The 23,029-nt window shown below is 56.6% G+C and overlaps 4 protein-coding genes across 13 annotated transcripts in view; all 4 read right to left on the bottom strand.

Annotated features, from left to right (window-relative positions):
* Window positions 1-783: 783 nt before the first annotated feature.
* ST6GALNAC6 (ST6 N-acetylgalactosaminide alpha-2,6-sialyltransferase 6) lies at window positions 784-4,399 on the bottom strand. Of its 3 annotated transcripts, none has more exons than XM_041475065.1 (6): window positions 4,204-4,399; window positions 3,210-3,307; window positions 2,900-3,079; window positions 2,335-2,732; window positions 2,037-2,144; window positions 784-1,957 (listed from the first exon to the last, which is right to left on the bottom strand). In XM_041475065.1, the coding sequence occupies exons 2-6, from the start codon at window positions 3,222-3,224 to the stop codon at window positions 1,768-1,770; spliced, it is 891 nt and encodes a 296-aa protein (XP_041330999.1). In that variant the 5' UTR covers window positions 3,225-3,307; window positions 4,204-4,399; the 3' UTR covers window positions 784-1,767. The 3 variants fall into 3 exon arrangements, with proteins under 3 accessions (XP_041330999.1, XP_041331000.1, XP_041330998.1); XM_041475066.1 differs by having other exon boundaries at window positions 3,210-3,373; window positions 4,204-4,318; XM_041475064.1 differs by having other exon boundaries at window positions 3,210-3,274; window positions 4,204-4,318.
* Window positions 4,400-5,589: 1,190 nt separating this feature from the next.
* On the bottom strand, window positions 5,590-9,186 carry ST6GALNAC4 (ST6 N-acetylgalactosaminide alpha-2,6-sialyltransferase 4). Of its 4 annotated transcripts, XM_041475054.1 has the most exons (7): window positions 9,015-9,186; window positions 8,585-8,683; window positions 7,734-7,810; window positions 7,297-7,467; window positions 6,731-7,143; window positions 6,478-6,585; window positions 5,590-6,396 (listed from the first exon to the last, which is right to left on the bottom strand). In XM_041475054.1, exons 3-7 carry the CDS (start codon window positions 7,743-7,745, stop codon window positions 6,207-6,209), a joined length of 894 nt encoding a protein of 297 aa, XP_041330988.1. In that variant the 5' UTR covers window positions 7,746-7,810; window positions 8,585-8,683; window positions 9,015-9,186; the 3' UTR covers window positions 5,590-6,206. The 4 variants fall into 4 exon arrangements, with proteins under 4 accessions (XP_041330988.1, XP_041330990.1, XP_041330989.1 ...); XM_041475056.1 differs by lacking the exons at window positions 8,585-8,683; window positions 9,015-9,186 and adding an exon at window positions 8,712-8,730; XM_041475055.1 differs by lacking the exons at window positions 8,585-8,683; window positions 9,015-9,186 and adding an exon at window positions 8,458-8,566.
* Window positions 9,187-9,361: 175 nt separating this feature from the next.
* DPM2 (dolichyl-phosphate mannosyltransferase subunit 2, regulatory) lies at window positions 9,362-12,126 on the bottom strand. Of its 2 annotated transcripts, none has more exons than XM_041475057.1 (4): window positions 12,088-12,126; window positions 11,582-11,741; window positions 10,475-10,577; window positions 9,362-10,186 (listed from the first exon to the last, which is right to left on the bottom strand). In XM_041475057.1, the coding sequence occupies exons 1-4, from the start codon at window positions 12,088-12,090 to the stop codon at window positions 10,108-10,110; spliced, it is 345 nt and encodes a 114-aa protein (XP_041330991.1). In that variant the 5' UTR covers window positions 12,091-12,126; the 3' UTR covers window positions 9,362-10,107. The 2 variants fall into 2 exon arrangements, with proteins under 2 accessions (XP_041330991.1, XP_041330992.1); XM_041475058.1 differs by having other exon boundaries at window positions 11,652-11,741.
* Window positions 12,127-13,216: 1,090 nt separating this feature from the next.
* The window catches only part of FAM102A (family with sequence similarity 102 member A), a 37,501-nt gene continuing 27,688 nt past the window's right edge, over window positions 13,217-23,029 (bottom strand). For all 4 annotated transcript variants that reach the window (XM_041474892.1, XM_041474891.1, XM_041474895.1 and 1 more), the window contains 6 exons: window positions 22,497-22,648; window positions 21,267-21,371; window positions 20,825-21,014; window positions 20,517-20,638; window positions 19,287-19,356; window positions 13,217-18,388 (listed from right to left, as the gene is read on the bottom strand). In XM_041474892.1, coding sequence (XP_041330826.1) covers window positions 18,343-18,388; window positions 19,287-19,356; window positions 20,517-20,638; window positions 20,825-21,014; window positions 21,267-21,371; window positions 22,497-22,648 — 685 coding nt within the window. In that variant the 3' untranslated portion in view covers window positions 13,217-18,342. The remainder of the gene's footprint in view (window positions 18,389-19,286; window positions 19,357-20,516; window positions 20,639-20,824; window positions 21,015-21,266; window positions 21,372-22,496; window positions 22,649-23,029) is intronic.

The raw sequence follows: 23,029 nt of genomic DNA, 5'->3' as shown, positions 1-23,029 counted from the left end.
TTCCATTGGTTAAGTGATTCCCTCTCTTCTAATGCTAATTAATCCCATGCTCAGTCTTTCTCTTCCAGCCTAGTCCGTGGGTGTGATCTCCCCCTGCCAGATTTGCCTTCCACCCAGCTGGAGCTGATCCCATCCACCACTTACCTGGCTGGCTTTCCTTGTGGATTCTTTGTGTTATCAGTGACACATTCTTCTCCCTCAGTTTTGTTTACCACCCCTAATCTGAGATAATGCTCGGACAACAGTGCCACCTTATCTCAAATTTCTCTTATGAATTCAGCAGTGGGAAGAGGAGCTTTGGTTGTTGGTTTGCTGTCTATCCCATAAGTTGGGGTGATCTGTTTGAGCAGTGCTATGTGTATGAGCAGCCACCCCTCCACAGCTTGTCCGGATGTGTTACCCAGGATGTGCCAGACCAGGCCCAGAGCCAGTGCCACCGTGCTGCTGCCTTCTGTGTCCATCTCATGGCAAAGTCCTTCTGTGCCACCAGACTTTGAGACAGGCAGTGGTGACCTCCCAGTCCTTACCTGCCCTTCCTCCTCCTCTGTGGCTGCAGAGACCCCCTCCCAAGACTCTGTGACCCCAGGGCACCTGGCTGAGGGTGACACAAGCTGGGGAGGTCTCAGCTGTCACCTGTCACTGTCGGAGCTGGAGTCAGTCAGGGACTGGACATGGATCCCAGCTGGACATGCTGGTCACCTTGCTGCACCCCCTGAGTGCCCAGGGACCAGTATTGCTGGGGGTCACTGCCATCATCCCCAAAAACCCATCCAGAGCCAGGGCTCAAGGTACCAGACTGCAGCAATATTTATTCCTGTACAAACAATTACAAAACACGGGTGCCCCATGCTTCCCCCAGCACCCAGCCCCCCAAAACCCCAGCCACAGCCAGAGGGAAACTGAGGAATGGATTCCTGCCAAGGCTCAGCACCCAAACACACCAAATTTAGGTGCTTTCCCCAGATCAACTTCTCTGCTGCTGAGAAATTAATAATAAAATCCTGTCCTAGCCACAGGGTGCCACCAGGCACCACTTCCCCCCACTACCTGCCCACTTCTAAATTGTTCACAGGCAGCTGCTGGCCCTTTGCTTCCAGTAATGAGCAGCCCCTGCTCACTCCTTCATCCAGGAAACCCAAGTAGAAACCCCAGGATTAGAAGTGGGGAGAAAAAAAGCCAAAACACCCTAAAATATCCAAAAAATCCCATCTTCCAGTTAGAAAAGGTTTTGGCAGTGTGGGGCGCAGCAGTGCCGGGAGGGGCTGGTGTTTTTGGGGTGCTGGGACAGGGAGGGTGGTAATGTCACCCCTGTGGGGTCCCACCAAGAACTGTGGGGTTCTGCTGTGGGAAGGATGACTGAGGATGGGGATGAGGGGCTGGGGATGGCAGGGGGGCTGAGCTCCAAGAGTGGGTCTCCTCACCCAGATGGTTGGGGGAAAGTCACTGTGGTGACCCCAAAGCTGAGCTGAGGGGACTTGGAACCCCCTTACAGCCTCACAGGGGCTGCAATGTGCATGGACCAGGATGGGGCAGGATATCACTCCCAAGTGTCCTGCACATGGATGGGGGACACCCCAAATCTTACATTCACCACCTGGTCCCCATAAACCAGCTCAAAACCCAACACATCCCAGGGGCAAGGAGCCACCATGCACAACAGCAGTGGGCCTGTGGGAGGACCATGAATCCCACCACTCCCAGGGGGATGCAGGGGAACCCCCATCCATCCCAGCTGCAGGGGTCTGCCCAGCAGGCGTGGGGCAGCCCCTAGGTCCAGGTGGGGTGGGAGAAGGTGATGTTGTAGAGGCCGGCCCAGCTGGCAAAGACCCTCTTCTCAGTGATGAAGCGGTGGTGGTTGCCCCGGCGGCTCCGCTCGTTGTGGATGTAGGTTGTGCACTCGTCAGGGCCCTTGGGCTCGTAGTAGTGGTAGGGCAGGCGCCGGGGTGGGGGGTGGCGGCTGCAGTGGGGAAAGAAACACGGGGTGAGCCCCACGGTGGGGTCAGGGCGCTGGGGTGGGGGCCTGGGGGTCTCCTCACCCGCAGTAGCTGGGTGGCACCATGCCGTAGACGTGGATGGCGTCGCACAGCTCCACCGCGATCACCATGGTGAACCAGCCAGTGCTGAGCCACGAGCGAGACTTCTCCCTGGGGAGGAGAAACAACAGGAAGGATGACAGGGGTGAGGTGATGTGGATAATGGACCCCCTCAGTGTGCCCAGCGTGCCTCAGGGACTCCCAGCTCAATGCTGCAGCCCATGAAGCAGCTCCAAGAGTCAGCTCTGTCTTGGGAACCTGGAGAAAGGGGGACACAGCACGAGAGGTGGCTCTGAGGTACCTGTCCTTCCCTGTCTCTCCTCGGAACAGGTCATCAAACTGCTTCATGCGGCCGGGGGACACAACGTAGGCTGTCATGTTGGGGAACGAGGCGCAGACACGCTGGATGATCTTCAGGAGGCTCTTCTGCATCTTGGTGGGCGGCCCCCAGAAGATGAAGATGGTCTCTGGGGTCTTGTTGACGAACTCCTGGGGCCGCTTGAGGACACGGTAGAGGCTGGAGTGGGCCACCACGCGGAAGCTGGTCTTGTTGCCCACATCAGCATTGTAGCCTGTGGTGGGAGCATCGTTCATGCGGATGGTGCACTCAGCCCCGTCGATGGCCGTGCCCAGGTGGGTGCCCAGGAGGTGGCTGGAGCTGGTGACAATGACGCATTGGTGGCAGCGGGCAGTCAGGGTCTGGCGATGACAAGTGCATGGTCAGCAGGTGACTTTTGGTATCACCGTGGACAGGGTACTGTTCCCTGCGGAGCCGCTGTCCTCGGGAGGGGACAGTTCGGCTGGATGCCAGCAGAGGGACAGCCCCTGTGTCACCGCCCAGGCCCAGCCCTGTGCCCAGCCCGTACCTTGTTCCCGCAGACGGGCAGGTACCCGCTTTTCACCCCCCACTTCTTGAGGTCGGGGGGCCGGCGGGCTCTGCCCCGCAGGCGGCTGTAGGGGAAGACCTCGCTCCCGTTGCCGGAGCTGTAGATGATCAGCAACATGATCAGGGCAAAGAGGACCCCCAGGGCGGCGGCGCGCTGGCTCTGCGGGCGGGGGGACAGCGTCAGCCGCTGCCCCCACCCCACGGGGGTGCATCCACCCCTCTCCCAAGGCATCTCCAGCAGGATTGCCTGCTGTCCCAGGAGGTCCCCGAGGTGATTCTGTGGCACTCACCGTGCTGCCACTCATGTCTCTGTGCCAGCCTCAGCACACAGCGATTGCCGGCGTCCCGCGAGCACCTGCAAGGCATGTGGTCACCCCCAGCCTGGCACCTGCAAGGCATGTGGTCACCCCCAGCCTGGCACCTGCAAGGCATGTGGTCACCCCCAGCCTGGCACCTGCAAGGCATGTGGTCACCCCCAGCCTGGCCCATTGTCCCCAGGTGGAGGTACAGGTACACAGGACGAGTCACCAGGTCCCCCTCTGAAGAGGAGAGCAATCCCCCGGAATTTATGAGGGGAAAAGAAACGCTGTTGACAGAGGCTGGGCAGACTCCGAGGTGTGGAAGAGCCAAAGCCAGCCGAAGCTTGTGCCTGGGGAATCCCCACGTTAAGCTGGGTCCAGGGAGGATTATCCTCCCCTCGTGGGGATGAAACCACTCAAACCGCAGGGTTAGGGAGGGTCAACCTGCTGCTCGTGCAGTGAAATTCCATTAAAACCACCGCCACAGGAGCCTTGGATCAGAAGGGAATGGAAGGAAGTGAGACCTGCCCCACACAGTGCACGCATGGGATTGCATCCAGCAAGCCTGCAGGGATCTCTCCAGCCCCGGGACCCACTCCATCTTCCACTCCAAGTGGACTGACCCAGTTTAGTTTTGGGAGCCCTGGTTAGTGAGTCCCAGCCATTCCTGCAGCGCTCCAAGCAAATGGAAATTAAAAACCACTGAAACCTCTTTACTAATTGTCGCAAGGAAAATTATGCAACAGCTTGAGATCAACCCCTGGGGGGAGCTGACACCTCGAAGGGCTCTCAGGGCCGGTGGTGGCGCCAGAAGGCACCAGCCTGCCCGGGGAGCCCAGGCCACGGCCGGCGTGCTGATGCTGAGGGGTTTCATCGTGCAAAGGCTGGGGATGCTGAGGGGACCCCCACTCCCGGACCCCCCTTCGCTCCCTCCACAGCTCTCGGGCCATGCAGGGAGGGGTCCCGGCGGGCCCCGCGGCCTCACCTGCTGGGGGCTCTCATGAGGGCTCCGTCACCTCCTGCGCCCCGCGGGCGGCGGGCGCGGCCCGGCCCCTCCGGCGGGCTCGGCCATGGCCGGCAGCGGGGCTCGCACTGCCGCTCTGCGGGAGAACGCAGCTTCAGACCCGGCCCCTCCTCCGCCGGGGGTCCCCCAGCCCCGGATGCGAACCCTCCCGCCCTCCGGGAAGGGAAAACCCTCCCGGCCCCGGGTGCGAGCCTCCCGGCACTCCTACGTGCGAGTCCTCCCCCGCCCCGGGGAGCATCCCCCAGCCCCGGCGACACGGGAGGGAGTGGGACCCTTCCTGCCCCTCCAACCCCTGTGCACCGGCCCCGGGGCAGGGCCCGCTGGCCCGCCCGGCCACGGCGCCTTCCGCCCCTGCACCGGCTGCACGGGCCCGGCGGGGACGCGCCAGCTCCACCGAGCGCTCCGGCCCGCAGCGCGCCCCGACACCGCGATACCGCTGCGGATATCGATACCGCTGCCGCTGCCGGTACCGTTACCGCTGCCGTTACTGATACCGCTGCCGATACCGACCGCGCCGCTACCGCCGCCCAGGCCGGGTCCTAGTGCCGCCCTCCCGGGATCGGGAGAGCCGGGAAGGACCGGGACTGATTCCCCGGTCGCCGAGGGCAGCGGGGATGGGGCAGCGCTGCCCGGCTGTGCCAGGAGCAGCACGCCGTGCCTGCCCGCTGCCGGGAGCAGCGCATTGCCGGGATGCCGAGGTCTCCCCCGCGCTGGCCCGGCAGCTCAGGGCCCAGCTCTGGGGGGTTTCGTGGCGCAGGGGGACGGCTCCACCGCTGGCAGGGACCTGCATCCCTGACGCCTGTCCAGAGCGATTCTGGCTCCGCTGTGCCGGTGATGCACTGCCCTGCAGGAACCAGCCCCGGCAGCACCACCAGTTCCTAGACCACTCGCTCCTCACTGCACCCTCTCTCATCTCTGTTCCTCCTCTCACCCCTGGTCCCCCAGATAGCACCGGACCCACCCAAACATGTGGCATCTGTTTACATGTTCAAAGGGCTGCTGTGGGCTCAGGGCCATGCACTTGCCCATGGCGTGTCCCATCTCTCCAGGGACATGGGAGCTGCCAGTGCCCTGTGACAGCCCAGCAGCACTGAGCTTTGTGGGACTGAGGATCACCCCAGACCCAGCACCTATTCTGTAGAGATGCAGCTGCTGGTTCCCAAATAACCTCAACTGCTTTCAGCACCCTCTTCCATGTTTAGGCTCAGCTCTACCCCCTTATCACCTCTCCCTCTTATTTATAGCCTGGCAGCCTGTGATGAGGTGTTGAGTATCCCCCCTCCCTCACTCCCTGTCCTGTCCTGCAGCCACAAGGGGCACAGCAAGGGGCACAGCAAGGGGCACCACTGATTTAAAAACAATTTTAATGGCCACGTTTGCTTTGGTCTGAATCCAAGGACACTTGTGACAAGGCAACTTGTAGCCCCTAGGGCACAGGTGGCTCCAGGGCTTCCCAGCTGAGGAGATGCAGGCACCAAGCAGCAGAAGGCAGAGCCTGGATCCAGCTGCCTGCACCGCACACCCTGCACTGTCCAGAGGGCTTAAGTGGGGCAAGGACCGCAGCAGAGCTTTGTCTGTGTGAGGCACCAGTTTGTGGCCCTGGTGGGGCTGAGCATTTCTGCCCCATGTCCTGCTGGAGTCCAGCAGCATATCTAATCCTGCATTAAATATTCCTCCTAGTAGAGAGAGCAGAAAATCAGGTCTCCCTGGGTCCATCCAGGCAGGCGTTTGGAGCTGGTGGGGCTGCATGGGTCCAGCTCATGCCCCCCATGTACCAACAGGGGGTTCCCAGCCCATCCACCAGCTGGGGAAACAGGCACTGCTGCTGCAGAGATGGAGACTCCCTGCTCCAGGGCTCGGCAAAAGGCGTCCAACCGTGCCACTGGCAGAGCTGAGACGTGTTGCTGCAGGATGAGAGCCGCCCTGCCGCCAAGGTCCTGCCGCCTCACCCTGTGGCTGGCACCCTACCTGCCTGCCCAGGATGGGTGCTTGAAGACAATGTTCCTCCTCTTGGCCCAGCGGGAGAAGATGGCTTTCTCGGTGATGAAGCGGTGCCCGGCCCGGCGAGCTTGCTCGTGCATCAGGTACATCTTGCACTCGTCCAGCCGGCCCTTCTCAAAGTAGTGGTACGGCACGCTGGAGTGGTTCTTTTCCCTGGAGGAGGGGACAGGGTGAGTGTGGGACTTGGGGGGACACCAGACCACCCCACACCTGCCCCTGCCACCCCCTCCACACCTGCAGTAGCTGTCGCTGACCATGCCAAAGACACAGATCTGCTCGCACAGCTCCATGGCCAGGATCATGGTGAACCAGCCCGTGCTCAGGAAGGAGCCGGATTTCATCCTGCAAGCATCGTGGTCACACTGGAGTGGGTGGCACTGCTGCTGGCCCACCTGGGTGGTAGTGCCACCACCATGGGTGCTTGATGGGAGGGACAGGTATGTGAGGGGGCCCGATGAGACCTCCTGACCTCAGGAGCCAGCAGTACCTGTTCTTCCCTGTCTCGTTCTGGAAGACGTCGTCACAGTATGTCATCTTCTCCTCGGTGAGGGTGTAGATCTGCAGCTGGGGGTACTTCTCCATCACCTTGACCAGCGCCTGGTAGGTTGAACCCATCTTCTCCCTGTTCATCTTTTTTGCTGGCCCCCAGATGAAGTAAAGGGTCTCTTGGGACTGCTGGAAGAAGTAGGGCTGGTTCCCCAGCAGCAGCGGGACGCTGGTGTGCGAGACCACCCGGATAGTGCTGCGTGCCCCCACGTCCTGCTCGTAGCCGCTGGTGGGGGCATGGTTCATGCGCAGCACGCACTCCTGCCCGTCGATGGCCTGTCCCAGCTGTGAGCCCAGCATCTGCCCCGAGCTAGAGACGACGGCGCAGTGGCGGCACAGCGCTCGCTCCAGCGGCTGTGGGGAGAGGCACCGTCATCTCCTCCTTCCCTCCCGCAGCAGCTGGGTACACCACAGCCCCTGCCTGCCCGTCCCAAAGGGACAGGAAAACTGAGGCACAGGTGGGCCGAGCTGCCACACCGGCCCCAGCCCTGCCCCATCCCCACGCACCTTCCCGTCGGGAACGCGGCTGTAGCCCTGGAAGCTACGGACGCTGGATGCGGTGGGACTGTCCCGCAGCCCCGGGGCCGAGCAGGAGGGCTGCACACGGGCGTCGCAGCAGAGCAGGATGTACAGCACCGCCGCCACCGCCGCGCACACCAGCGTTAGGAAGAGCCGGACCTGGAAGCGGAGCGGGTGGAGTTCTCCGGGCCTGCCCACGTGCACCGGCCCCGCGCCGGATGCCGGTGGTCCCGTGGCCATGGGGGAGCTGCCCCTCGGAGGGTGTTGAGGTGTACTGCGGGGAGCGGTGCGGGGTGCCGGGCCCGGTTCACTGCCTGCAGCGGCGATGCCCGCACGCCCTACGGGCTCGGTGCCGCCCGCGGGCTCCGGCAGCAGCCGGGCTCAGCCCCCTCCGGCCCCTCGCCCCTGCCCCAGCGGGTACCCACCAGCGTCTTCATCCTCGGGGGGCTGGCGAATCCTCGGGCGGGGTCCGGGGGTCACCGGGAGGGTGGGGGCTCGCACCCTGCAAGCGGAGCGGGCTCAGCGGCGGCACCCGGGGCGAGGTCGCCAAGCGGGATCGCCCCGGTCCCCAACGCCCCGGGCTCCCCTCCGCGCCTCGTGCCGGGACCCCCCTGAGGCCATTACCGGGATCCCCCCGCATCCTCATTCCCATTCCCCGGGGTCTCCCACGTGTGCAGTTCCCCCCTCCGTGTGCAGTTCCCCCCGTGGCTCCGCGGGTGCCGCCCCGCCGGGCAGGGCTCGGGGCCGGGGTGTCTCCCCGGCGCGGCATCCCCGGTTCCCGGTGCCGGCCGCACTCACCGAGCCGGGAGCCACCGGCGGGTCCTGCATCCCGCCCGGAGTAGGGCTGGCGGGCCGCGGCGGGGCGGAGCCGAGCTGGCACAGCCGGAACCGGCACGGGGACCGCCCCCGGCCGCCCGCCCCGCCCCGCGACCCCGCTCCTCCGGGGACGCGCCCGCCCCTGCCCGCGGGGCCGTGCCCGGCGCACCGGGAGCGACCCCCGCACCCCCCTCGTGTGTCCCGACACCGGCCCCCGCCTCTCTCCCTACCGCGTGCCTCGGTAGCGACCCCACGGCTCTTTCCTCCTCTTGCTCCCTGGCTCCCCTCCCGCTCGGGGGTCCTGCAGCCTCCCCGCCCCCCGTGCTCTCTCACCCCCGTGCGGCACCAGCTCCCGATGAGCCCCGGGACGGCACGAGGATCCGGAATGGCTCAGGAGCGGGACCAAGGCAGGTGAGACCCTGGTACCCCAGACCCCATCCAATGGCCCCAGGGCCATCACCTGCAGCCCCTCCTGCCAGGGTCAAGCCACAGAGCATCCATGGGAAGTGTCCCCAGAGCGAGCTGCCGGCTGGCCTGAGGGGCCACTGGATTTCTCCCACTGGAGATAAAGAAATATTAGATGTAACCTTGAAAACCGATCCCCCCGCTGTCCTGAACAGGCCTGGAGCAGAGGAAGTGACAGGGACACTGCTGGGATCCTGCACAGGAAGCAAGGCGGGAGGGGGAGGTCACACCAGCAGCTGCTCAGTCACCTTTGAATTCTTCCACCCTTTGCTTCCTTCTGCCCCAGCCCAAAACCACCCTTATGGGATGGGCTGAACCCTGGCCAGCAGGTGAGCAGCAGGGAAGGGCAGCAGGGGGTTGGACAGCTCAGCATGGCCTGGCAGCCTCTGCAAGAGCTGGAAACAAACCTCCAGCTAGAGCCTCACCTCTGGAGCCTGTGCTGGCTCCTGCAGCCAGGCTCAGCTGTGGCCCTCGGGTGTCCCAAGCCACCAGCATCACCCCAGGCAGGATGGGAACTGTGGGACATGCTGCTGGCAGATAGTTCACAGTATAAGCAAGAAGGGTTGGAGTGCCCCACATCTGCCCTCCCCAGGCAGGGTACAGCCCCAAGCATGGCAGAGCCAGCATTTTTGGCCAGGTTGTCTCTGCTGCTTCCCTGCCTGACCTCACCAGCAGGACCTTTTCAGCAGGATGTCATGCACTGCCAGGGCCATGCAGCTGAACCCACCCTGGCAGGCTTGTGGCACCCTTGGTATGGGCAGAGGACAGGGAGTGAGACCTTACAGACCTTTATTGAGGGTAATCCTGTTTGCCATGGTCCAGGGGAGCTGCCAGGGCAGCAGCTGCTGCCAGGAGAGGAAACCCCCAGAGGATGGACACTGCCACCACACCAGCCTGGCTGGCACATGGAGCCTTGTCCAGGGCAGGAACCCAGCCAGGACTGAGAGCTGTGATGGGAACCACACCCAACACTTCCCTGTGATCCAGGACACCTCAACACTCCCTCAGCTGGGTGGGACACAGGGGGCTGTCCCTGCTCCCTCTGCATGCCCAGCCTTATGGGAGACCCTCTTCAGAAGGGCAAGAGCCCCCAGCACTGTGATTAGCCCTTCCAGAAGCAAATGGAGAAGGCAAACCTGTCCTTTCCAAGCCCAAAGTCTCATTTCTCTCCTTTCAGACTAGAATCAAAAAAACCCACAAACTGTAGGTAAACTTTTAAATAAAATTCCCAGAAGGAACAAACTACTGGGCTGAGCCAGAGCTGAAGGGAAGGAGTGCCCAGAGAGTGGGCAGGGCAGCCCCAGCTGGGGAGCAGTCCCTCAGCAGGGGCTCTGGTCCCTCACTTGATGAGCCTTGGATGAATCCTGCTTCTCTTTGGTCAGTGAATTGTAAACTACAGGTTTAGTCTCTGCAGGAGGGAACGTGGGAGCAGCTCAGTGCTGGGCACCTTGGAGATGTCTGCCTGGAGCTGCAGGAAAAGTCTTTTCCTGGCTATGATGCTGCAGCGTGGGCACCTCCTCATCTCCTCAGCTGGGCCTTCAGTCTGATTTCTTGGCATGTTTCCTGCTCTTCCACATGACAGACATTATAAAAACACCTGCCAAGAGAGAGAGAGACAATTCAGGTAGGAAACATTTAATTCCAGGCACTTCTACAACACCTGGCAATGAGAAACAGAATCTCAGCAGAGAGAGTAAGAAAATTCTAATGTCCAGAGGCTCAAACAGCCAAAAATCACACACACAGAGCCACAAGTGCCAGGCTAAGCTGCAACAGTAACCACAGAGAGTGCCGAGAGTGTCACACATTAGCTAAACCCCTAGCAACCCTCTTCTCTCTTCCTAATTTAGAAGTTTCTAATTAGAAGCACAGAAATAACTCTCACCTACAAATAGCAGCAGCAGGAGCCCGGCTGCCACAGGGATGATAACTGCATATTCCCGAGGCAGGAAATACTGGTGGATCCCATGGTCGCTGTCGATGAAGGGCTGCAGGGACACAGAGGGGGGTCAGCAGGTGGGCACAACACCTCAAGGTTTCAGGAGAAACATGGAAATATCTGGTGTGAGACGGCCAAAAAAGAGTGCCCAGACCTGCAGGTGGCTCGGCCACAGAGCCCAAGAGTGGTGGGCAGTGAAGGGTTTGGTGTTCAGTGGACAGTGAGGGGTGGCTGTGGGGCTGGCACAGGGTCCCACAGCCCCGGGGGTTTGGGGTGGGCAGAGCTGCTGGTGCAGAACCCAGCAAATCCCTGTCTCTGTCTCTCTGCCCTGCAGAGGGGAGCAGATGACACCAAGCTCCGTGGTTATCCCAGCAGGATCGCTCTGCAGAGGCCAGGGGAAGGCTCTGGACACTAGGGAGCACTGTGAGGACTGGAATGCTCCTACAGCTCGGGGAATGCCGGGAGCACAGACGTGGATCGGGCAGCAGAGTGAGCAGATGCAAGAGGGGAATTCAAACCCCTTGGAGTTGGAGGGGAAGCTGGTGGGAGTTCAGACATTAGTCCAGGGCTGAACCTGGCCTCTCACACCTGGAAAGTTCGTGGGGAGAAGTTTCTTTCTGGGTAGAAAATCACTAATCACCTCAGCTGATGTGTCCCCAGAAATGGGCAGCCTCACAATCACCTTCCCAGGGCCCTGCATTCCCTACACTCTTGTTTAGTTTTACAAATCTCCTAGCAGATTTGTTAAGATTTGTCTCTATGCTTCCCTCTGTCATCTCCCACCAGAACCAGGAATCTGGGGGATGTGGACATTGATGACTACACCTCCATCAGGGCCAGGCTTCAGCTCTTCCCAACGACTCATCCAGCCCTAGCTGGGTCAGCCCGGCTTGGAACAGCAGGTGGGCACCATGATCAACGTTTGGTCCTGCCCAGGCGAGGCCAGGAACACCCAGATGGGACAAGGACAGTGCCAGCACACAGAGGAAGACCTGCCCTGAAATTTTTAACCCAGAAGTCAAGAGTCCTTCGGGCACACAGACACATCATCACCTGAACACAGGCCGGGGAAACACCTGAGCATGGCCTGACTGGGCTTATATTGGCCAGAGGAACCCCGTACCAGTACGATGATCCAGAGGGTGTAGTAAACAAAGAGGACGAGGCTGAAGGCGACCAAGCCAAACCCAACCAGCTGGTCCGTCGCTGTGGCCTGCAAAGGAGAGACAGCGGGATCCCCACGCCGCCGGTACCGTGCCCGCGCTGCGGGTCTCAGCCCGGGCAGCGGCACCGCGGGATCAGACACTGCGGCGGGACGATGCCCCGAGGCCGCGCCGCAGGAAGCTCCCCGAGCCGGGTCACACACCGCGGCCCGAGGGCCGCTCCCGGCCGGCGGCCGGGCCCAGTCTCTCCGCAGAGGCGGCAGTCAGGGAGCCTCGCCGCGACTCGGCCCAAGCCCCCCGTGCCACCGGGCCGAGCGGGGACCGGACCGAGCGGGGCCGAGCAAAGACCGAGCGGGACCGACCCTCCCTCCCCCGCCGCGCCGTCCCCGCACTCACCATGGCGCCCCGGCCTCCTCCCCGCCGGTCCCTCCTTTCCGGCGCGCCCGCCAATCAGCGAGCGGTCCGCCAACCCCGCCCCGGGAGCGGCCAATCGGTGGCTGCGGGCGGGGCGCGCGCGAGGCCCCGCCCCGAGCCCCGTCACCTCCCGGAGCCGAGAGAGCGGCGGGACCGGGCCGAGAGGAGGATGGCCCGGGTGCGGGGCTGGCACCGGGGAACGCGGGAGGGCAGCGCTCCCCGCCCCTTTAATGGAGGGTTCCTTGCCTTGTCTCACCCCCAGGCCCGAGATCCTGCTCACCGCTCGCTGCTCCGGTGCCGTCGCCTGCACCTGCGGCCTCGGTACTCGGGTTGCATCCAGCGCCTGTGCCCCGGAGCTGTGGTGCTGATGGATCCTGGCACCGGCTCCAGCCCCCGGGGCACTGACAGCCCACACCCCGCCGTTCCTCCAAACACACCCGGGGGCAGCGGGAGGAAAGGAACAAGCGAGACCAAACAGCCAAGGGACAGACACAAAAAATAGAATCACAGATTCGGCCGCCTCCCCTTCCTGAAACAAGGGAAAAGGGAAGACCATGCTTGGGACTCAAAGGTGCACTGACCTTTGTGTGGCCGAGGCTCTGGGAAGGTGGAAGAGGCAAAAGCTGCCTCCTCCCAGGGCTCCTGTTCCCCTCCAGCCCTCAGGCAGCAGCAGTGAGTATCTGGGCACAATTCAGTGCCAAAGTCATGGCTCACCCTCCGTGACGGGGGTGCTGAGCCTGTGGTGGGCGAGGGGCTGTGCAGGCACAAGCACTGAGGATCCAGAGATTTTTATTCCTTGTGCCCTGCTGGGCTGTGGGCCCAGTCCCCCAGTGGGAGAGCAGAGCCTAGGCTGGGGCAGATGGGACAGAGCACAGGACACTGCTGGTGCCTCAGGCAGGTGCCACCTTTTCCCAGGATTGCTGCTTCCATGGGACTGCTGCTGTGCCACCAGCTGCCCTCCCCAGCCCTCCTCCAGCTCCAGGGAAGAGCTGGCAGTGATCTCTCCTCTCAGCTGCCAGAGCAATCAGAGAAGGCAAAACCAAACTATTCTAGGCCTGAGCATGCCCCTCTCACCCCATAGCATTTAAAACAAGAAACAGAGCAATAAGAATCAGTGTGAAGTACCAAAAAACCTTTATTTTTTCCCCCAAACCATAACAACATTTGACATTATACTGATTTCCTCATATATTTGTTATTTCTCTACATTAGGAACCAGATACAGAAAATACAAACACGATCTGTTGAATCAAAGACGGCACAGCATTCCGTTAGAAAAAGAAACAAAAAAACTAGAGGAGCAAGATAGAAATGGTGAAAAATAGTCATTCCCTCCAGCCCAAACTTTCCAAGAATCATCATCAAAATAGAGCAGTGGAAGTAGCTTCTCTTTCTAAACGCACTTCTGCTTTAAGACAAAAGTTAGATTTATCTTTAGATTTTCAAAGTAAAAAAATGTTAAACTATCTTTCAAGCAATTTTGGAAGTTTGCATAGACCCATTCCCTTTCCAAAAATATCAGCCATCTGTCTATAGAATCTGATACAAATCGAGTGCGCCTCAGCCGAAGGTCACCAAGCTCAATTCACTTTCAAGAAAATAAAACATGATCTCCCCTTCCCCTCCCTCCCCCCACAAAAATATGGGCTCTACTGTTATTCCACGTGTTTGAGGCAAGTTCCCAGGCTCAGCCGCATCCCTCGCTCAGAGCTTCACCCCAATTCCTTTTCATTTCCCAGGTTTCCACGCCTGCTGCTCTGGAGGCAGCGGGATCAGAGGGTGCAGGGAGGGGGCTGATGGACACAGCTCTCAGGAGGGAAGTGGGGGGAATTTTGCATTCATCAATCCCTCCCCGCAGCGAGGAAGTGGCTTTTCAAGGACAAACACCTGCAGCCAGGCAGAGTTTGTAGGAACTTGTCCCTGGGGACTGGCCTTGTCCAAAGGGCTCGGTCACCAGAGCAAGAACTCAGCTAGAGACCAGGTGGGGCAGCAGGGAGGGGTGGAGGGGGGTCTGCAGCCCCCGGGTAAGGCAGCGAGGAGGGGAGGGGGAGCCCCTCACCAGGAGGGGCTTAACTGTGGTGCTCTAGCGTACCTGGAGTGAGGTTTTCCCAGAGGATCCTGGCAGCAGTGCAGAGACCAGCTGCACTGCCACCTGCTTAAAAAGAAACAGCAACGACAAAATAAATAAAAAGTCAACCCCTCCTATTCAGATGAGAATGAAATACTATTTCTTCAGGCCTCCACCTGGTTTGGAACCCTCTAAAAACTGAAGCAAACGTTTAAAAGGGCTTGTTAACCTTTCTGCAGGGGGCAAAGTGATGTGGCAATGAGGGGGGGAGAAATCACACGCCTGCTGCCCATCACTCCAAGGGTCAGAACAGCACGAGGCCCCCATTTAAAGTGCTGACCATACAAAAGATGATGATGAGGGAGCAACATCCTTCTCCTCCCTTTTCCCATCACAATTTCCAACTGAAATCCATCTCCTTCACCAAGTAACGACTAAGCCTATTCTTCTGGACACTCAGTTTTATATTGGCTTTAAAAAAAAGAAAAGAAGTTAGTAAAAAAGTTACACTGAATTTCCTAACACTTTGCAATGTGCTTCCACCAACTAAAGGTCTAGAAACCAGGAGCAGAGCCCACACGTTTTGCCTGATCCTGAGACTGAAGCAGAGAGCCAGCTCCGCTCTCCAGGGCCAGCCAGGCGTGAGCAGCCCTGCTCGTCAGCATCAGAGACCCAGGGGATGCAGAGTCTTGCCAATAAGGTCCTTTTACTTGTTTAAGCCACCTCTGAATCCCCTGAGAAGGGGAACAGAGTGGGGAAGAACATTCCCCCCTAAGCCCCCCCTGAAATAAAATATCAATGAAACAATAATGCAGTCAAAAAACACCAGCCTGCTGGGTTTGTATAAAAAAAAATTCCATAAACTTCACAACAAAAAAGAAAAACCCGAAGGAAAGTAGCCAGCGGTTTGGGTCTGGAAACTGATTCACTTCTTAAATGTTCAAAGTCCAACAAGGAACAGGCAGCAGCAAGGAAAAAAGTGCTCGTGAGATGCAGCTTCCTGAGGCAGCAGTGAGTGTGTGGGACCAGTGACCCCACAGCCACCACCTCGGGTGCCCACGGCTGCCTAGGGACTGCTGGGCACTGCTTGTGCTGGATGCACAGCAGGAGCTCTGCACGGGATCTACAAACAGGAACCGACTGCTCCTTCCTCCCTCCCTCCCTCCACATCTGCTCCAGGTCCCCCAGCTGTGCTGCACAAGGCTGGATGACTAGGACTACTTACTCACTCAAAACCAGGGGCAGGAGAGCTAAAAAGCCACACAAAGACCAGAATCTGTGGAGGGACTAACGTGGAGACAAGGAAGAAATACCCTACGAGACACAGTTATCAGAAATGCAAGCAGTGATGTGCCAAGCCACTGGAAGAGAAGCCAAAGACATGCCCAGGTTGGCCACAGGGATGTGATGGAGCAGGTTATGCCTCTGCCAGCCTGGGAAGAAGAGACCAGCGCTCTCAAAAGCTCAACTGCTTCTCCTCTTGCTTTGCTGGGAAGATATTCCTCTCTCTGTCCCACTGATTTCGTGACATGCCGAGCTGCCAGTGCCTCGGAGCAGCCAACTCCTGCCAATGGAGGCCAGAAGAATGCCCTGGGATCCCAACTGCTCTGACAGTGACTGCCATTGTTTCTCATGGGAACAGAAGCAAAACAGCAAAATGAGCTGGGTTTTAGCCTCTTTCCTGGCTTATGCTTGCTCCTTTCAAGTCCTGGTTGGATCTGATTTCCCGAGGGGCTTTGTTGGCCCCTGGGGAGCAGCCAGACCCTGGGCTCTGCAGGGCCATGCGCAGAGGGCAGAACAGCCCCTGCTGTCCCAGCTCCCTCTGCCCTCACCCTGACCTGAGCAGACGGTCAGGCCAGGCCTGGCTCTCTGGCACTGCCCCAGGGAGAGAGAAAGACAAGCAGTTCTCTCCTTCCTGCAGACATGTGGCACCCCAGGAACAGGGCAGGATGCTCAGCAGCCTGCAAGTGAGTGCCAAACCTACCCAGGCTGAATGAAGAAGAGATCACCATTAAAAAAAAACCTAGCAAGTGTGAAAGAGCTTTTGTTCTAAACAGTCTCAAAAGATCCAACACTTTTCCCTACATTAAACCAAACCAAGGTGTTGTCTGTATCCCCTTTTTACCCTAATTCAAATTTAATTCCCTTTGAAGGGAAAGGGTGGAAAAGATGCATATCCTATATGTGGTCTGTCCAAACACAGAAAGAAACCTCTTGACTCGAAGAGAGAAACCATCAAAACAGAGTAAGCAACTGTATAGTTTTACACACTGCTGAGCACCCTCCCCATGCAGCATCCTTAGCTAGAAGGGTAAAAAAAAAAAAAAAAAGCTAAATCAAGGCCCTTTCATTCCTTGTTTCTCATTCTGCCAGATTCCCTTTTCCAGCAGCTCATCTGCATGCATTCTGGCCAAAGAGACACAGTTAATGCTTTTTTTTTTTCTCCTTTAAAAGAGGCTTTACAATAACTAAGAATTTGAACAACGTGATCAGTTACAAGTCTTTCCTTGCTGAACAGAGTGAGTGTGTGCCTGTGCACACACACACAAGTGCCAGAGGGGAGCCAGGTCCTGGAGTGTGGAACTGCTCCGAGGGCACGGCTGCCGAGTGCCACCACAGAACACTGGCAACAGAGGAATGGGCACTACACAGAAATAGCTTATCTTATACAGGGAGGGCTGCAAGCACAGCCTGCTGCTGGCCCACAGCCAGGGGCTGCCCAGATCCTCGCTGGCAATTCAGCTGCCAGGAGAAATCTCCAAGTGGGAGCTGAAAGGGATCGACATCTCTGCCACACACTGCAAGGAAAAGTGTCAAACAACTGCAGAAACCAAACCCAAAGAAGAGCAATTGAAAGATCAACCAGAGAACAGTTTGAAGCCTTGTCAGAAGAGTTCACTCACCACAGAGCAGGTCAGAACAGCTGCTCTGGCTAATGCAGCAGCAAACACCCCTTCTACCCTTGAAGGCAGAGACAGTAGCTTCTCCCCAGCCCTGAAAGGAACCAGCACAGGCACAGATCTCTGCTGACAAGACAAGAAAGGCCAAGCAACACCAAATCCCTTACTGGCCCAGGCCAAGAGAGGCAATTGACATCACCACCTCAACAGAGAGACCACTGCAGTCAATTGCATCCAGCTCTGGCCCAGGGAAGAGCTGTCAGACAAGATTCTTTTCGTAGTCCAAGAAGGGCAGTTCCCTTCCTGAGCCAATGAAACAAAGCTAAAAACAAACCCCCCCCCCCCCCCAAAAAAAAAAAAAACAAAACAAAAAAAAAAATCAAAGAAAGAGGCTTTGTATTCCAAGCTCCAACAAGACTATTTGCTGAATCAGTCCAGCAAACACAGATTATACTCATGGAATAGTGAGTAGAAGCCTCCTCCAGGTAAAATCTATAACCTCTAAAGTGCTCCTGCTAATGCTAGTTGATGAACACCCCCTTCCATGCCCAGCAGTGGAAGGGCTGCTGCAGTCAGTGGTGAGACGAGCACTCACATTTAACCGTTCACCAACTCCCAGCTGGACTGCAGCAGAGTTTTCTGAAATGCACTTTTGGGAAGTATTTCCTATGAGAAGATGTTGTTTGGGGATGTGAGGATAGGAAGGTGAAGCGTACACCACAGCATACCTTGTTCCGTAAAACCATTGCCTTCCTTGGGAGGTGATGTTCCCTTGCAGAGTCAATGGAATAAAGCATCCTGCAAGTGGCCATGTCACCATGTCCCCAACAAGCAGCTCTGGGTTTGGTTGGAATGGTTTCCCCCACCCCCAGTGGTTTGAAGAGTTCACAGTGGTATAACCCAATGTTTTGGGGAGACAGAAACTGAGAAGTCCCCTGCTGCAAGTGAATGGGTGGAATGAGGGATGCAGATGAGCAACATCCTCTGGGACTAGCCCAAGGATAAGCCCCACAGACACCTTGTGTCTGAGCAGGAACAGGGGGAAGGCATGCACTGGAAGGACCAGGAAGCAGAGAAGGACAATGCCAATGCAGGGAAAGTGCATGTTCTGGAGTGGTCTCGGAGTAGTTCTGCAGTGCAAACATACGGGGAGGGGCGTGGAGAAATCCCTTCTGGAATGCTGCATGAAGAGAGGTAAAGGTTGGCATCCGTGTGGCAGCGGCCTGGGTAGGGGGCCTGTGTCCAGCAGCTCTACCCTGTTCTTCACATTTAGTGGGTTTCAATCACCACTGGCTCGTAAACTCCAGATGAGACCCTGGGGAGGCAGAGGGGGAGAGGGGCCAGTTATTTTCCAGAGTCATTTTGAGCAACCAGGCTCTGATTCAGAGCTCTCCACTCGCAAACATCATCTTCTAAGCCCACTGAGAACACTGCCAGTAACGAGTCAGCCTTGTGGGAAGTCAGTCCTTGGAATGCAGAGGGGACAAAGGGGTGGCAAGTCAGCAACAGAGCACTGGAGAGAGCTGGGTGTGACACATGAGCCCTTCTAGAAGACAGAGCAAAGGGGGAGTATCCTATCCAGAACAAAGCCTGGCTGCCTGGCTTTGCTGTGTTCCCAGTTTTGTCACCAGCTTGATGCATCTTTGCATTACCATTACTGCTCTATTTAATTCAATGAAAAGATGCAATAAAACCTCAAACGCAACTGGCCAAGAGCTGTACTAAGAGCTATAGTGGCAAGAAAAAGTTTTACTGCTTCAGAAGGCTTTAATGAGAGAACAAGCCCTCGATGATTATGGAAGAGGCAGGGAGAAGGGACAATAAGAGGCAGGGAAAAGGGACAATAAACCCCACTCTGCTGCAGTTTTGCTGCAGGCCAGCAGGAGGCAAAGCTTCCTCCTTCAGGAGCAAACGGGAACCAGCCTCTACCATTTTGTCCTTTCACTCCCCACTTCTGTTCCTGGGTCTAGCAACCAGGATCCCATTATCCCTCTGAGCTCCTGCTGAGAAATGCATTCATACTCTAGTGCAACTGCAGCCTGCCACCAAAGGGATCCCAGGGCTGTTAATGTGGGAAAAAAGCCACCATGTAGCACATGATGTTTAGAAATATCTCCTGTAGCAAAAAGTGGAAGTTTCCTAGGTATAGAGCCCACTAATCTCTCTGGAGAGATTAGGATTCCCTCTGGCTGCCAGCCTTTTGGGAAACCTACCTGTTTCCCAGCTGAATACCACTCAGTGTAGTTGTTCCGTCTCTGCTCACAAACAACCTCAGGTTACTGTCTGCAGAGAGAAAAGGAAGACAGACATCAAAATCCAGAACTACTGAGGCTGCCAGGAGCTCCCCTCTCAGACACACAATCACCACTGTGTCTCAGCAGATGCACATCCACACTTTCTGGTGGTGCTCCCACAGTCACCGAGCCCATGGGAACTCCTTTCCTTGCTCCAAAGGGGAGCCTCCACAACATGCAGCTTTGGAAGAATAAAGGCAGAGATATTAATTCAGTCATACGCCTCCAGCTGCCTCTTTTAAGGCAATTCCATTGATGTAAGTTTTTGGTCAGCTTATACACATCTGAACAGATAAGATGTGGGGCCTCCCACTGCTTTGGTAGAGTCACTGGAGGAGAAACTCAGCCTGTTCTGCTGGTGAGAGGCAGCTGCATTCAGTCTAGTTCTAACCCACACTGAGTGAGGTATAACTCCCCACATGATAAGAGTGCTGCCATGTGCAACAATTTAAGGTGACTAATGGTAAATTAATGAAGCACAGATAACAAGCTAGGCTCAAGTTTAAAACTTAACAGAAAACCTCAGATAAAAAAATCTAGATTTTTTATCTAAATCTAAAAAAATTTTAATCTATTTTTAATCTAAAAAAAGATTAAAGGTCGATTTCTATGCTAAACTGGAAAATGAAACTGAAAACAAAAGCAGCTACATTATTAGTTTTCTCCTAACAGATGCTGTGATTGCAATGGAGAAAACTCCTTCTTAAGCTCTCTGACAGGCCTGATCACCAGCACATGGTAACCCATGTTTCTGCAGAGATGTGCTGCTTCCCTCCATTGTGCTCTCCTCTTCTGATAAATACCCTTGGCCTGACCCTGGATGAAGGCCACTAGAGCAGTGCAGACAGCTGATGCAACTGATCTCCACTGTGCTGAGAATCAGTATTTTTCCTCTCTGTCCCTGCATGTCTGAGCTACTATTCAATCTCTGCTGTCATGTGTGGAACAACAGCAAGTGCTATCTGTAAATACATGTGCAGCTCTCAAACCCACGTGGTTTATCTACCACAGAAACACCCAGCAAGCACTGAAAGCAAATAGCTGTCCAAGGGAGAAGGGAGCTCCTGGCAGATCAGATCTGACTGTAAAAGCTTGGCAGCCTTGCAAAAGGAACAACCCAGACATCCCCTCTGAGGCTTCTCCTCTCACCTTCAGTATTGCTGACATCTGTGAAGTCCTGACTCTGCATTATTTTCTCCACTATATCATCAGCATCGATCCTGGTGTCATCCACTCGGGTTGGGTGACTCTCCATTGAATCCTTTTTCCTCCTGGCAAGAGGAAATCCAGGAAAAACTTACTCAGCTTTTCAAGACACAGACTTCTACATACTGTCCTGCTTTTCTCGGCCAGTCTCCTCCTCAGTGGCCACAATCTGATCCACTGCTGCCTGAAGACAAAGGAGCAGGCTCTGTCCCTCCTTCCCACAGAAAGGCCTTTGCTCCACCGTGACTCACCGGGAGGGTCTGTCCAGCAGGAGGGGTGGTCTGGGGGGCCGAGGAGGCTTCTCCAGTTTGTGTTCCCTCTCCCCCTCAGGGTACTCCACGGTCATGCTGAGCCCCCCCGAGGCGCTGCTGCTGGTGGACGTGTTCCGGCGGTGGGTCAGGTCGGACATGCTGGAGGAGCGCGAGTGCTCCGTGCTGTAACCTGCCAACACAGCGGTCACAAAGCTCAGCTGCTGCTGCTCCCACTCCTGGCAGCACAGCTAACAGGCAGGGCAGCTCCACAGCAGCACTTCTGCTGCACACAGAGGTTTAGACATCTGTGAGCTCATCTGCAGAGACTGAACAGGAGGCTGGTATTACAGAGCAGGGTGAGAGAGATGGCTGCAAATCACTCTCACAGGGGCTCGTTGCAGGAAGGAAAAGGGATGGCAGAGCTGTGTGGAGCAGTGGTTACCAGAGATCTTGGACTGCTGGCTGGCATAGCTCGAGTTCCGCGAGTGCCCTGAGTGGAAAACTTCCTCTGGGCTGGACAGGTTCTGATCCGACTCTTCTGGGACACCTGCCAAGGAAGAGGACACTGCTCACACCATAACCAAGCCAGCACATGCTGCACTGACCAGCTGGGAGTGAAGACTGATCTTAGAATGACAGATCAAGGAAAGGGCACTCTACTGGCCAGAGCCCTGCTACACAGGCCAGCACAGGGCTTAGAAACACCCAGGGAGTAGGGAAGAGCACAGTGAGTTTCTCTGTCAGGTTTATCACTATTTCTATCCAGCACATGAATTTACAAATATCTCTGGGGGCTTGTCTAGAAGGACAAGCAGTGCCTGAAACTATCCATAATTAAAAGCATCAAGACCAAGGAAGCATCAGATGGCCATTGGCAGTAAAGTATTTCAACCTTGTTTGGGTGCTTCTGGTACCACCTTTTCCCTTTCTATTACTTGTGAGAGAGCCTGTACCATTTAAATAATCTCTGAATGTGATACAGACACTTCAGCATAACCCCTTCTCCTTTACTAGCCCTGCTTGTCTCCTTTGCAGGAAGCTTATCCAGAAGTGCACAAATGTAACACATTAGCCAGCTTTTTAAGAACACCACTTGCACCACGTGCTCTGTCAACTGAGGGGATGAGACTTGAGTGCTATTTTGGTGCAGTGTATCTGCCTGCACATTTGGAATGTGCTGGGAAGGAAAAAAACTGATGTGAAAATGCAGTGCCCTTGAAAACAGGCTCATACAGAAGCCAAAGAACTGCATCAGCAGCTGGAACAAGGCCACTAGACCTTAAACCAACCTCTAAAACCTTCAGAGGAACTTTTCTAGAAGATAAGTCTGAGCAACAGAATAGCTGAGTGCAGAACAATGGTAAGTATCATTGAACACAGTGGAAAGCAGGGATGAGTGCAGTGCATGAATTATTAAATCCCCAGCAAAAAGAACAAATTGCTTTATATCCACTAACAGAAATATGCATGTGGCAAATATTCAACCTTCCTCTCCCCAGTTACACTTAGATGGCTTTGTTTTTCTCAATATTCTGGATGAGCAATGGGGTTGGGGATGGGTGTGGGAAATAATGAAAAATTAAAGACTGTCTGTGCTTGCAACTGCTGGGAAAAACCAAGGAGTGTCCAGGCACAGCCACACAGTGCAGGGCTCCAGGGTGGGCATTCAGACCTGAGCTGAGGATGGCAGTTCTTGGCTTGGCCTGGCGCAGGGAGCCAATTGTGGAGGAGCTGCTGCTGCTGGTGGTTCCCTCGCCCTTGCAGGTCAGCTGCAGAGTGGAGTCCTGCCCTGGGATGGTGATGGACTTGGCGGTGGAAGGAGGCCTGGAATCAGAAGGGAAGGAGGTTACAGACTGCCAGGCAGGGGGCAGGCATCATTCTGTCCATCCCACCCCTCTCAGCAGAGGGAAGCTGGCAGCCCTCTGACCAGCAGCTCAAATGGGATGTTGGGTTTTGTTTTCCCACATGCAAGACTGGTGTCTTCCCTACCTTGGACTGCATTACAAGAAAAACCAAGTTTTTGAGGTAAATTAAGGTAAAAAGGGGGCATTAATTCATTTATACAGGACAGCAGGCTCAGAACTTGCACTGTCCTCCAGGACACCATCAGAGCTGCCCTTTCACCCCCAGCATGTGTCCACTGGCCAGCTGGCCTCACAAACAGGAACCAGTTTGCTGTTATCCCATTCTCAAGTCCAGCTTCCC

The sequence above is a fragment of the Pyrgilauda ruficollis genome, unplaced genomic scaffold, assembly GCF_017590135.1.
Source record: "Pyrgilauda ruficollis isolate IOZ18807 unplaced genomic scaffold, ASM1759013v1 scaffold34, whole genome shotgun sequence".
Taxonomy (NCBI): Eukaryota; Metazoa; Chordata; class Aves; order Passeriformes; family Passeridae; genus Pyrgilauda; species Pyrgilauda ruficollis.
The sequence above is the reverse complement of the archived record's forward strand: the minus strand, read 5'-3'. Positions and strand labels throughout refer to the sequence as shown.

Coding starts and splice junctions, on each gene's coding strand:
- ST6GALNAC4 (XM_041475054.1), bottom strand. Junction 6,586..6,730: donor AACGAGACAGGGAAGAACAG/GTACTGCTGGCT, acceptor CGATGCTTGCAG/GATGAAATCCGGCTCCTTCC. Junction 6,397..6,477: donor GTCAGCGACAGCTACTGCAG/GTGTGGAGGGGG, acceptor CCCCTCCTCCAG/GGAAAAGAACCACTCCAGCG.
- ST6GALNAC6 (XM_041475065.1), bottom strand. Junction 2,145..2,334: donor GGAGAGACAGGGAAGGACAG/GTACCTCAGAGC, acceptor TCTCCTCCCCAG/GGAGAAGTCTCGCTCGTGGC. Junction 1,958..2,036: donor GTGCCACCCAGCTACTGCGG/GTGAGGAGACCC, acceptor TCCCCACTGCAG/CCGCCACCCCCCACCCCGGC.
- DPM2 (XM_041475057.1), bottom strand. Junction 10,578..11,581: donor TTTCCCCGGCCTGTGTTCAG/GTGATGATGTGT, acceptor GTGTCCCTGCAG/CCCTTCATCGACAGCGACCA. Junction 10,187..10,474: donor CCTGCTGCTGCTATTTGTAG/GTGAGAGTTATT, acceptor CTCTCTTGGCAG/GTGTTTTTATAATGTCTGTC.